This window comes from Mastigoproctus giganteus, chromosome 12 (assembly GCF_048544385.1).
Source record: "Mastigoproctus giganteus isolate SK-2022 chromosome 12, ASM4854438v1, whole genome shotgun sequence".
Lineage (NCBI taxonomy): Eukaryota > Metazoa > Arthropoda > Arachnida > Uropygi > Thelyphonidae > Mastigoproctus > Mastigoproctus giganteus.
In genome coordinates, this window is record NC_143586.1 from 29,054,163 (window position 1) to 29,068,805 (window position 14,643).

The 14,643-nt window shown below is 32.4% G+C and overlaps 1 protein-coding gene across 1 annotated transcript in view; it reads left to right on the top strand.

The window, feature by feature from the left end:
- Window positions 1-6,993, top strand: part of LOC150076829 (forkhead box protein K1-like) — an 86,491-nt gene extending 79,498 nt beyond the window's left edge. Inside the window, exon 7 of the mRNA XM_090385692.1 lies at window positions 6,578-6,993. Coding sequence (XP_090241818.1) covers window positions 6,578-6,993 — 416 coding nt within the window. The remainder of the gene's footprint in view (window positions 1-6,577) is intronic.
- The last annotated feature ends 7,650 nt before the right edge of the window (window positions 6,994-14,643 follow it).

Genomic DNA, 14,643 nt, shown 5'->3' on the forward strand with positions numbered 1-14,643 from the left:
TAATTGTAATGCGGCTCTGAGGGATTCCCCCCCCCCAATTTGAAGTTGGACAGTAAAAGGATGTTGATTGGTTGCGGCAAATGTTCGGACTGCTTTGAAAGAGAGAGAGCAGGAATTATAGCAGTCAATTCAGAAGAACAGTGCCCATGGAAGTATCTATAGAAAAGGCATGTAGCAGAAACAGAACATCTATGAAACAGAGTGGGGAGACTATTAGAGATGAGTGATTAATTTACATAACTGCCCTTTTTTGAATGGAATCTAGAAGCCTGTGAAAGGTTTTGGGGGCGCCGCACAAGATGGGGGAACAATATTCCATGGTAGGGCACATTTGCGATTTGTACAGAATGAACAACTGTTTGGAAGAAAAGTAACACCGAGAACGAAAGAGGAAACCCAGTTTTTTAGATGCAGAGGAAGCAATATTTGTAATGTGCTTATGCCAAGAGAGATTAGAAGTCAGGGTAATCCCCAATAGAGATTTTTGATCTTGCCTAGAAATCAGAATGTCATCGAAGATAGGAGCAGAAGAATCGTTTTTGTGAGATATAAGAAAGGACAGGGTTTTAGAAGGATTGAAATCAACTAATTTATTTTTTCTCCACTGGAGATATACACATTTAAGGTATGGGTAGTGGATATTCAAAGGTATTGGTAGTGAGTATTGGTGGTTGGGCATGAGAAAGGTGTGCACACAAATGGTTCGCAGTCAGAGAGTTTTTAACTAAAAACAAGATCATAATGTTGGAGCACCTACCTTTCATTAGATCTGGCACTGTGTGAATTTTTTCTGTTCCTGATAAATTAAAATTGACCTAACTGGAACTGATTTGAGGACTTAGCAGACATTCAGAAGAACACAATGCAGCAGTGAAAGGTGGTATCTTCCGAGGACTTCCGTCGTTGTTTTAGTCCTGGAAATCATGAATGGAGTACTGCATCGGCTTGGCTGGAGTGTACTTTGAAGGAGATAAACATTGAAATTGTTGTATTTAAAGTAATAAATGATTTTAAAAAAATTTCTTGTTTTTTTTCTTTCTAGCCACACTGTGTATAATGGTTCTTTGCTGGGGAACTGATAAGTGTAGAAGGAAATGTGAAATATAACAAATGAGCTCAAACCTTGCTTGGCATCATAACAGTTCCTCATAACAACACTGGATGTGAGGGGATATTAAGCCAAGTGAAAGAAATAACACACTGAAAATGCTGTTAGCAACCAAGTCTAGCAGTAGGGGCAAAATGGAAGGCTGTTGTACAAATTGGAGTAATATGGCATTAAGGGCAAGTTGCTGCTATGGATAAAGGAATGTTTGAGTGGAAGAAGACAGAGAATGGTAATCAATGGACACAGCTCTTCATGGACTGATGTTATTAGTGGAGTCCCCCTCACAGGGTTCGGTGTTGAGCCGATTGTTGTTTTCTATATTTATCAATGATATTGATGAAGGTATATCAGGCTTAATGTCCACGTTTGTAGATGATATGAAGTTGGCATGGTTGTATTGACAGTATTCTACTGCAACAGGATCTATGAGATTGCAGCATCTGGAGACTAGGAACCTGTGTGGTGATCTGATTGAGGTGTATAAGGCTTTGAATGCTTTGAGCAAGCTCAGTGCTGATGGGATTCTTCCTCTTGCTCAGATTATGAACCTGAGGGGGCATAAATTTAAATTGAGGAAAGACAGTTTGCAGAATAGATGTGTGGAAATTTGCCTTTAGCCAGCAGGTAATTGATTTCCGGAACAAACTTCCATCTGTCATTGTGGAAGTTGATAGCTTAAATAAATTCAAGGAAAAATTGGACGAACTGTTGGAGCAAATGAATGAGTGAAATGGGAAGTTTGTTTGTTTGTTTGTTTTTTTTTGGCTGATGCCATATTATCTTGCTTTCTTGTATCATATACCTCTGCTAATGCTAAAAAATCTGCAGCAGTATATTCCTTGAAGCAATGGTAATCAGTGAGTGGTGTTAGGTAATCCTAGACAGAAATCCACAGAGGGAAAAATCCTGGGCACTTATGTCTGAAGCATATTGTACTGATAAACAATCCTACAGCTGTATCTTAAAGTTTATAAAATGTGTTAATGTCAGTGAAATTTAATTTCAAGGCCAAAGTGCAGATTTAAAAAAAAAAAAAAAAAAAAAAAACCTGTTTCTCCTGCCTTCCTAAAGTCATAGGTTGGCAGTTATGTATACATTTATTGAATTAACTTCATTTATTATTTTCTTTTCACTTTATTTTAGTAATTTATTCATTTTTACTTTCAAAATGGAAGCCAGTCATTTGGAGATGAGAGGGGATGTTCACTAACTTCCTCTGTTCAGCTGCCATTTGGTTCTTTTCCTAATATTCATATGCAGAGTTGTATTCTTGTTAACACTGAGGATGCACTGCACTCACACAGTTTGGCTTCCATCTCTCATTGGATCCTTTTGTAATCTCTGAATCCTCTGTGTATACTAATTTTTGTAATTTGGCCACATTACTATCCTGGTACTTAGGCCTGAGGACATAATTCATCATTGAATCCAGAAGCATTGCCATTTGTTAAGCAATTAAATCATCTTGATTGTTTAGCTTATTTATTATAAATTATAACCCTTCATTCACTTGACAGTGGATCATGTGATTTAATTATTGTTATTCATATTTTACATTAATTCTTTATAAAAAAACTTTTAGGAAAGGAAGTGATGCAAATCGAGGTCACTCTGATGTATTTACACAGAAGTGAAATCACTTTTCTCTTTTCTATTAGAATATTATAGGTTTACTTGCCTTTTTTTTTTCCTGGGCCATCTTGTATTAGATCAGTATTACAAAACTGTGGAGGTTATAGTGGTAAACAGATGTTAATATGCACAAATGTATATTCTTTGGTAATTCTTTATTCTAACTTGTGTATGGTAAAAGACAAGTGAGGTGCTACCCAAAAGTTATCATAGTAGCCACATTACTACTTAATAGTATGGTTTTTTTTTTTTTTTTTTTTTTTCTTTTGTCCTCCATGTTGCATTAGTTATGTATGTGAAGCTATTTAGTAAGAAATGTAGTTTGCTGTAAGATTTTTCTTAAATAAGTGATCTAAAAGGACAGAGTTTGCATTTAAAAGATTTTACAAAATTCTGGTCCTCAAAATTCAAGCTTCACAAATTCAGAGACATATCATGAATAGCTTTATTTTGCAGGTCCTTCAGGGTGGGATCATAGCTGGCCCTAGTTGTGTAGGACTTGGCATTGGACCTACATCCCTTTCTTCCTGTGTGGAGAGAGAGTGCTGTAAGTACAGTGATAAAATAATACTAGGTCCTGGCCCAGCTCCATGTGCCGGGGATGGTAACCAGATGGATGTAGACACTGCATCCAACTGGTTAGCAAGGTCAGTCACTCAATACAGACAATACTGTGCTGCAGTAATCCAGCACTACAATGCAGTACTCACTTGCCACCACGCTGATTAGCCTTTATCTGTGCAGTTGTTGTTTTGGTTTTTAGAAGCATTAGCAACTAAGGCCATATTGCTCTGGGAATATGCGGTGGTCATTCCCTGACCTTTCCGCATCCTCCGTATTTGGTGGTGACAGGCTCGAACCCCGGTCTAATCAAGAAGCGTGTGCTACGCACTGCTGCTCCTTCCCACCTGGCTACGGAGGCGCCTATCTCTGCATTATCTGCACACAATACACAGCAGAGTTGGTTAATGATGATGCTTTTGTAATAAGTTAATACAAATACATAAAATGGGTAAATTTTTCAGTATTTTGAAAGATTTTCTGGTTCATCTTCTCTAGCAAGAATCTCTTTAGGACTAGCTATGGTCCTGAGAAAGACCACAGCAGTCATAAACATTTTGCTTGACCACTTTATCCGGACCATGAACTAATAGTGTGTTGGACCACTGTTTGTTTGAATCATTGTTTTGATAAGATGTGGCATGGAGTCAAAGTGTTGAAAAGTGACATGAGGAACACTGGCCCATTCATATAACAAAACTCCTCACTTTTTTGGAGTAACATGAGTGAGCAAACGAATTGTGCTGACAGATTAACCTTTCCAGTTCATCACACAGATGCTCAGTTGGAGGAGACGATTGGGATGGCCAGGGAAGATACTTAAGGTCCTTCTCATGCCCCTTGAACATCTCTTTTACATATTTGACACAATGGATGGTTGTATTGTTATCTTGACAAGTATTCCTATCCACTGAGGATAAACATGTTTTATCCTCAGTGGACAAGGGACTGGGGATAAACATTATGGTTAAACAATTAGCTACATAATCCAGCAGACATTTTTAATACCTTCCAGATTGTGTACCTGGTACATAATTATTTTATTTATTTTTCCACAGTTGCATCTGTGTTTTTCTATTTTTTGAAGACCCAACTAATACTAGTCTTTGAATGTTCCAAAAGTTCAAATGTCCCATAGCACTTCTAACCATGTTTGAAGATCTTACCTCTTTGGAAGTCCACAAGATCCTGTCCATTTCCTGTTGCTGGTGAACTGATTTGGGTACCAACCTGGTAATGAGAATGTATAGAGAATGTCATACACCTGTGATCTCTTTTATTTACATATTTTTGCATAGATTGTTGCATGTAGTCCAAACTTCACAACTCTAATAAGGTGGCCAGGCAGTGCTAGTGAACACAAGAGTGCATACACACCTGTGTTCACACTAAAATTGAGCCTATATGCCCCAGAAATTTATGGCTCATTGTTAACTGTTGTCCTGGTATATGAAAAGAAAGTTTTTGGCCCACCTTATAAAGAATGAAATTTGTAATTTGGAAGTTAGGCAAATTTTATTCAACATAGTCATCTCTGAGGGCTCCGTGCTTGATGCAACATTTGTTCATCTTTTATAGATCCTTATGTAAAACATTATCCAGGTCCTCTACCACATGTAAAAGGTTATTATTTGTTCCGAAGTCATTTTTGATGGTACTGTACAGGAGGCAATTATTGTGTAATGTCGGCACTATATCCTCATGCATTCACTTCCTAGACAGTTCTTTCAAAAAAAGTTATTCATTACTCATGACTCACCTTTTGTGAATTCATTGGGCATGATGTTTAAAAACATGTCCAATAAATTCACAAAAGACCATGTAATGAATAATGAATAAAATAGATAATGAATTATATAATAAGATGAAACTTTTCAAATACCCTTCACATTATCTATGGTAAAAACAGTCAGAGTAAAATTTTAAATCCTTGTATCATGACCATGAATGGAAATTTATTTACAGAAGTTAACTATCATTGAAAATCCATACTCAAGTAAGCATTTTATAAAATGTTATATTAGTTTTCATTATTACAGTTTAAACACTAATTTGTTATATAAGGTTTGTTGATGTATAACATCAGTTGTTGGACATATTTCATTTGTTTTAAAATGTCAAGACTAAAGATGACTGAGAACCGGTGTTATAAAATCTCATTTAGCATAAATTATTTTAAGATGTTATGTTTTACATGATATGCTTCTTATCATGTGACACAGTTATATAGTACACTTCTCAGTTAAAAAGGAAGAAATTAGAAGAATATCTTTATTTAAATAATTTTTTTCATATGTAGTACTCAAATACAGAAAGCGCCAGTTATAGTGAACATGTTTGCAAATTGAATTTTGACTCTAATTAACGGCAAAAATCAATGAATATTATCCAAAGGCTATAAAAATAAAGATATAAAGCACAAATTTATGCTTTATTACCAATTAGATGATGCTTGAAAATTGAAAGATATTATCCACAGGGTAGCAAAATAAAAATAAATTTATACTTATGTACATAGCTTAATTAATATACATATTAATTAAACATAACACTTTGTAATATGATTATAATTTTAAATAGTCACTTATTTTAGATTACTTTAAATTATGACTACAAAGTCTATTTATGATTTTTCAATATTATATAACAGTATATTCATGATCACCTGCACCAGTTTCTTTCAATGCTCTCCTCAGGATGGCTGAGAAAAAATGGACTCTACAGCAGAACCTTCATCTCATGTATACCTGAAATCAACTGTTATTGTCCAATCGAGTTTGCCATTTTGTAACTGGAATTTGTTCGCGTTCATCTGCATTTTCCTCCTCCTTGGCAAAATTATCAATAACAGACCAAGCAGTTTCTTCTTCTGTTAAAGCTATAGTAACTACCAGTTTGTAACAGTTGTACAAACAAAAAGGCCTAATAAATCCAAAACTGTAAATTTTTTTTTATTGTTTTATGGTTGACCTCCAGAAATGTGCTTTAGAAAAATAGCACAGAGGCAATCAAAATTGATTCTTATAACCGAAGATGTGATTCTAATAAACGACGAAAGTGTAGTGCATTTTATTGATTTGAATTGGTTCTTTGAAATTTGATTCTCTAAAGCAGCTGATTCTAATAACCAATGATCACTATAACCAATACTTACTGTATCAATAAAAAAAATATAAATTGGTCATCACATTTTAATGATTAACATGGGATAAATACATTCTGTACAGATTAATTATATCATTGTTAATTATTTTATTCCTTGTGTTTTCTTTACAGACATGTTTTATAGCCCTTTCATGCCAGTGTCTCAAGGAGAAACTGTAGTATATACTCAAAAAATGGACTCTACTGCAGTAGAACCTTCATCTCATGTACACCCGAAACCAACTGTTATTGTCCAAGCTCCTCCATCAGCACTAAGTTCTTATCCATCTTCTGCAGTTGCTGTGTTTCCTATGTCAACTGCACATACGTTGTCCAATCCAGTCACATCACAGAGTAATCAGCCAAATATTGTCACTCTTGTGCCACAGTCTCATTCAACTTCATTAGTTCCTGAGGAAGTTTCTCATACAGGTGATGGTAACTCCATAGCTCTACTTATTAATCAGTCTGGCTCAAGTGAAAAAGATAACGTATATCAGTCTGAACGAAAAAGGCCTTTAGAAGAAATGGAAAATAGCAGGTCTTAAGAAAAGTTAATTACAAGTAAAGCTTGTAATTTTTAAAATAAATTTGAACATTTCTTTAGGAAACTGCCTTGTGCATTTTACTTTATCCTGAAGAGCACTTATTTGTACTGCTTCAGTACGGTTTTTTTTTTTTTTTTTTTCTGTATAGGAAAAAATATATTTGTGGTTGAAATGATGAAATTTGTTTTACCAGTCATTTACTAGTGTGTTATTTTCCTTTAGCTTTTTTATTATTATTTTTTTTTTTTTTTCACACAATTCATGGCACTAGTTCATAAAAATGACAAAAATTCTTAATTAATCTCTAAAGATTTATTTATCTCAAGCTTGGGAACATTTTTTCTTGCATTTCTTACAGGTCTGCATTGGTTCTTTAATATTTAAAACAGTGCAAAGGCCAGTTTTGTTTTGTTTTTAAGTACTAAAAAATCATGTTTTTAGATGTATGATGTTATTTGAATTTATTTACTACCATTATGTAATATTTGATCATAGGAGGAGTTTCCAGTGAAAGGTATCTGCTCATATTGGCTAGTAATTGTATAGTGCTCATCAGAATACAGAAGCTTATTAGCAACTTGATGAAGCGATATAAGAATACTCTCTTTTTTAAATGATTTAAATGGGAAGATATAGTGAACAGTTTTTGTTTTTTTTTTTATTTCTTGTTAAATTCTACTAAAGTGATCTTTCACTTTGACATTACACTTGTAGTGTAATGTACTCATATGTAGAAAACATGCTTAAAACACTGGAATTTTGTATCCACTGTTTTTTTTTTTTTTTTTTTTTTTTTTTGCTTACACAATTTCAAATGCCAAGAATTATACTCCTCATCACATTTGTGTGTGGTTTAACTAGAAAACTATTGTGGTAAATATACAAGATTGATTATAAAATTTTCATAATACTGTATAATAACGTACAAGATAAATTTTTATTTTTTGAGTTTAGTTGTTCATATTGAACCTGTATTACTGTGATTTTGCAAGTATTAAAGTTACTTGCAAATAAATTTGTTCTATTTTAATGTATTTTTGTTCAATGAACACTATTAAAAGTTAATTTTCAAGTATCAAGTCATGTTATATGTAGTTAAAGAAAATTATATTACAATAATATAAGTTATGTTATAATAGATAACTTTGTAACTAGCTATTCTTTTTTATTACTTGAAATGGAAGTGTACTGAAAAAGTACTGTGATGGGGCTACTTAAGAAGTCAGTCAGCTAATAAATAGTTTTTTTTTTTTTTTTTTTTTAACCATTATTTTATTGTTTATAATTGTAAGTAAAATAGTCCATTCACTCAAGTATCCCATTTTATCTCTGCAGAAAACTTTGCACAAAATAAGAATGTATAATAAGGTGAATTTATAAAGCATTTCATATTATAGTGCATTAATATGAAATGTACTAATGCTTAAAAAATTATTTGCTATCTTCTCCCATTTTAAGCTTAGCTTAGCAACCATTAGGGTTTATAAGGTACACTTTTTAAAACATTTTTATGTAAAAAAAATTTATGTATACACAATGTTCTGTTCCAATCTTGCATACTGATTATCTATGATACATCCATGAATCTTTAAAAAAAAGATTACATTACTATTTAAAAGGTTTAATTACTATTCACAAATGTTCCTTTCCAGAATGAAATGTGTGTGTGTGTTTTTTTTTTTTTTAATATAGAGAATTTGGGAAATCTAATAGCATTTCCAATGTATTATATTTAATTTTGTGCCATTATTGAAATATTATTTCATAATCATGAGCAGCAACAAATTTATTATAGCTGTTGGCATATGCAGGAAAACCTCATTAATTTGAAATTCAGAGGAGCCAAATATGCTGACCTCAAAATAAGTTCAATTTGAATTCCCTTTCCCTTCTTAACTTCTAAAGCACAGTATAATATATTTTATTTTCTCATTTGTAAAAATATGTGCTCTTTACATTTTGACTACAGTGTAAATAGGAATTTTTTTTGAATAAAATTAATTTAATTCAACCTTAGATATATTGTATTAAATATATCATTGCCTTTACCAATAATGAAATGTCACATGAAAGGCATATGAGTAATAGTTTTTGTTATGGATGCTGTGCAGCTTTCTTGATATTAGTTGATTAAAAACCAAAATGGCTGTTATATCCAAAACGTGGATAAAAAAAGGTTTGTGTAATTATCTGATTTCTCTGTTCCAAAGAGCCTAAGCCCAGAGAAATTCATCAGCAACTGCAAACTGCCTATGATCCACCAGTAAAATTGCAAAGGGGTGTTTTTGTTGCATGACACTGCTTACCACATTAAAGATGGAAGTTGTTTGCTCATCCACATTACAGTCCTGACCTTGGCCCTTCTGACTTTCACCTATTCAGGCATTTAAAAAACATGTTGGGGAACCAGCTGGGTGATGTGGTGAAGTTAAAACAGCACATTGACGCTTGCTTGGTTGGGAATGCCATTGAATTTTATAATGTGTGACAAGGTTGAAAAGTAGTGCACTGATGTGCCTTTATTTATGTGTCTTTTTTTTTTTTTTTTTTCTTTTTTCTTTTTTTTTTGTTTTGTGCTTAAATATCTTTTCACTGTTAACTTATTTTCCAAACAGCCTTCATATCTTTTGTAAGTGGTATTAGAAATGTATCCAGGTCTATAGTATTTAGAAGAGGAAATTATTTATTAAGGAAAAGTTGTTAGAGATAAATGCAGTAAATCTTTCTTATTGACCTTAACTTGGTTAAGAGAATTTGGAGGAAAAGAAATTAAGTAATTTGGAACTAGTTAAAGCAGAAATCTAACTTAAAAATGTCTTTTGTTTTTGTTACTGACATTAAAATGCAATAGTGCAGTATTTCATTCTCCAGTGCATATAGATACAAAAGCATGTGGTTTGGTAAAGATTTCAACTGCTCTTCATATATGTATACAGCATTAAGAGAAGTCTCTGATATTCTTTCTAAATTTCTGTTTTAAACTTTTATTACTTATCTATTATTTATTACTTTACAACCTAAACTTAAATCAGTTTCCCTTTGTCAGTATAATTGCCACTTTTGACTTAAAAACACAATAAACATCATGTTACATATGGTGAAGAAAGCACCTCTGTCTGCTCACATATCTTAATAATGTGCAGTCATCCTGCTATGTCATGCAGCATAAGTTCTAAAAAAATACAACACACGGTAGAAGTGCGAGCTATAGCATGCCTATTTTCACAAAATAGTTGGGGATAGTTTCCATAAAAGTCATAAAATGTCAGTACATATCCCATTTTCGAACCTATTTTTATCAGTATACATTATATTATGATTGGTAAATAACATATTAAAACTAAGGGCTATTAAATAAAAATTTATTGAAATAAACATACATGAGCAATATTGTTTTGTTTTAAATGGCTAATTTTTCCATCGGAGGAGGGGGACAATCTTATACTAGCGTGCTGGTTTTTAAAGTTTTTTTTTTTTTTTTTGTAAAACCATTGTCATCAGTTCCAGATCATCCAATTTTCTCTTGAAAGTGCAGCTTCTTTTGATGGCCAGATCTATGTCAAAAACCCTTTTTGCCCAGACTTTAAAACTTACATTTTTATTTCAAGTTGGTTTTTTTTCTTTGATTGAAATAATGCAAAAAAACACTTTTTTTTTTTCTCTCATTGATTACAGTAAGGGTAGTTACAATATGTATATATAGTAACTGTATATAAATTTTATATACAAAATATGCAACATGCACTTGTGGTGAACAAATTGAAATAATACTGGGAAAGACCTTAATATGGCATGTGTAGATTTTCTGTGTGTAATGCTAAACATTGTCAAATAAATATTCATGTAACTTGAAATGTGTACTGTAAAACAATGCATTATAGTAGGATGAGTTATAATTGCAGCCTGTGTATAATTGCATATGATTGACTTTTCCATATTAATGCAAGGAGAGCTAATAGGTGCACAAAAACTATTTGAGTCATGTTATATCAGGAAAAGGCTAGAAAAATAGTGCAACTTAATTAATGTTCTCCCAACTTTTTTTAAATTAATTATTTATATATATATATATTTTCCAACAAGTGGGTCACAATGAAATGTCAGATGCAAGATGATGACTTCAACTTGAAACTGAAATGTGTGTTGAGGCATGAGACATGCCTTGAAACAAAAATGTGAATATACTTAGTTAACTAATCCAATGACAAGATTAAGAAATTTAATATGATAAATACTATGTTGTGATTTAATTTACTAATCTAAATTAGTGCATTTCTTACAGACATTTCCAAAAATTTGAATAACTTGTGTAGTTTAATTAACAAAAAAAAAAAACACACATATCAGAAGCTTTACCCTTTTTAATGGTGATGATAGTGGTGGTATTCTTACTCTTTTTTGGACAGCACACACATGGGGACGTAAACTTAAATTGAAAAAGAATGGCTGCATGATAGATGTGTGCAAATTTGCTTTCAGCCAAATAGTAATTGAACAGAACCAGTTGTTCTGTTGTAGAAGTGGGTAGTTTGAATAAATTTAAGGAAGAATTAGAAAACATATTATTAGTGGGGATGGACAGATGAAGTAGGTAGTGTTTTTTTGCTCTTAGTCTGCAGGTAAAAGTACCTGTTTGGAAAGGGAGGAGGAGGAAGAGGAGTCATAGCTGCAAATACCTAAGTTATGCAGTAGTATGATTTATCTGAGAGCTGCACAAAACTAGTCTATTTACAGCCACTTAAGAGTCACTCGTGTCTCAGGCCAAATATAAGTGCAAATATAATCCATTGAAAAATGTTGTATCTTTGCCTTTTTGTTTTGTTCTGTTTTGTTCATGCAATTCAAATTAAACTTTGCATTATATGACCAAATGAATTTGCAGTTAAGTTACATTGTTTATATAGTATTGATAATCAAATTATCCAGATTTTGAACTGCCATAGAAGCATTTTAACAGTGATCTCTATAGTTGAAAATGCCACTGATATATGAAACTGACTTTGAAAAGTGAAGAGGAGAAATTATCTAATTTCAAATTAACTAGGTTTTCCTGTATTTAATTTTATTTTAACTTTGAACTTTTACTTACAGAATAAATTTATTAATTAATTAGTTTGCACATATTGGAATGGTTGAGTCACTTGTTCACAGTCCCAGAGGCTGTAGGTTATTATTTATTAATTTTATGAGTTTATGAAAACTCAGATTTGCTTTTTCTGTGGTGTTTCTTGTCCACATTCTTTGGCCAAGAAACACCACAGATGGCCTTGAGATTGAGATGTGGCCACCTTCAAGAACTGGAAGTATCAGAGTAATTTCTAAATAAATTTGTATGTTCTGATGCACTTTCACAGTATTTTGGGAGAATCAAGCTGTGATATATGAAGATGTTTTAAGTAAGAAATACAATTTATATAAGATAGAACCACAAAGTAACGAGGCTGACATTTTAATAAATATTCCTGAACATATGCATCCAAATGAGTATTATCCTCTTCAAAGTAGCCACTTTGGGAGGCTGTATACATATTCTAATAATGCTGCCATTTTTCAAAACATCTTTAAATTTTTTTAAACTCTTTTAGGATTCTTTGATCTGTGGAGTTTTTTGAAACATCCAAAAGTCAGTTTGGAAAGTAAGGAAAGTGGAGCATTTTTGTGGTTAAGGGGCTAGTTCTTGGCTGCAGCTCACTACTTTTTATGTCACACAAAATCTCTCAAACACTTCTGAATATCTGCATAATAAGCTTGATGAAGACTGTTTGACCTTGTTGGACGAATTCTGCCTACAAAAGGCTACTGATGTTAAACAAAATGTCTTCACTTATGATTTTAAAAAGAACACTTTCCTGGGTCTCGGGAACATTGGAGTTATCCACCACAGACTTTGATGCTTTGTTTCTAGATCATATTGGAAATATCATGTTTTCTCACCAGTTACTATTTACTTCAAAACATTAATTTATTTGGCTTCCCTTGAAAGTTCAAAACAAAAGGTAAGTCTTTGATGTTTCTGTTCATCACTAAAAATGCATACCACATCCTTCATAGGAACTTTCCTTGTGTAAAGTTTTCTTTCAGAAGAAGTTTTGAGCCATCTCGGTGAATTTTCTGTTTGAACAAACTAAATCTCTGAACCTTTACAATATTTTTCACTCATTAGTTGTGTGAGTAATTGGACAACTGCTTTGTGCATCGTCATGGACATCTTTCCCACCCACTTTAAGCCTTTTGTAGCAGTTAAAAACCTTGCTCTTGATATTACTTCATCATCAAGCTTCTTTTCTTTTAATAGGTCAAACACATATAGATTTGTTTAATTTTGCACAAAATTTTATGTTTTACTAAATAATGTTAAATAACCACTAGATGTTGTTTAAAAAAATTTTAAACAACATAACACTAGACTGACCTATTGATCTTGAAAGTAAATAAATAAATAAATTTTCTGTTTATACTCCGGCACGACAACCAAGTCAGTAGAGTTTACAATAAATCGTCAATACAAATATTTATCGTATTACTGTTTCTGCAAGTGGAGAAACAGTATGTCACTGTCATCCCCCCTCCCCCACTTCTGTAGGCCACATATGAAAGTCAGCCTTGTTACTTTATAGTCACACCTTATAGATGCTGTTTCATGTTTATTATCATTTCTTTTCCCACTGTATATTAAACTTGTATTCTACCATAAACAGATTTATATTTACAGTTAGTTCTTCTATAAAGCGGTACATGCATTCCTAAAAATCTCTGCGTTATGGTATTTCGCCCATTAAAAACAACAGGGCTTATGGGAAAAATAGGGATGGGGCAGACCGCTCAAAAAAATGTTCAATCTGGTAAGTAAAACACTAAAAAAAAGTTAGAAACCCAATAAAATTTCTAACGTATGTTTAAACATCCTAAATTTCGAATAAATAAATAAATATTACAATAAATACAGGTAGTTCTCAACTTTACGAGTTAATTCGTTCCTAGTGTGTGCTCGTAAAGCAGGAATTTATTTCCCATAGACATAATGTTAAAAATAGGAGTTATGTTATCAACAATGAAATTAGTTAGCTAATTAGTTTGTTTAAACAATGATCGATTTATCCAAAGAAATTAAAACGTAGCCTGTAAAATGAAGCAAATTATAATAATAGAGAAATTATTTATGACTTACAAATGTTAAAGAATGTTTATTCTTCATCATCATCATTGACTAAATGCACACTTGTTGATCACTCATTATTGGCTCGGCACTCATTGGTTTGTTGCACAAGGAGTTGTCTTCTTCAGAAATGCTTCAAGAGGTGTTTATTTCCAAGATAATCTTCTCTTTTCTTTACAAATTTCAATAGCATGCATAAGCATTTTTTAACGGAATGCATAAATTGCAAATAACTAACACGATTTGCGCGGAGTAACAAGTTTACAAAGCAAAAAAAAAAAAAAAAAAGGTGAAGATTCTGAAAATTTATTTGTTTTTTATATGATTGAAGATTTCGGTAAAGGGCAAACACATTTCACCATAATAACATAAAAACCCACACAATTACAGCTATCGGTATTTTCACAAATGCAGTAACATCGAGTTTACTACCTGTTTGTAATTGCTTGCAGTAACAGAAAAGCCCAATAAACTGGAAAGTGCAAATTGTTTTT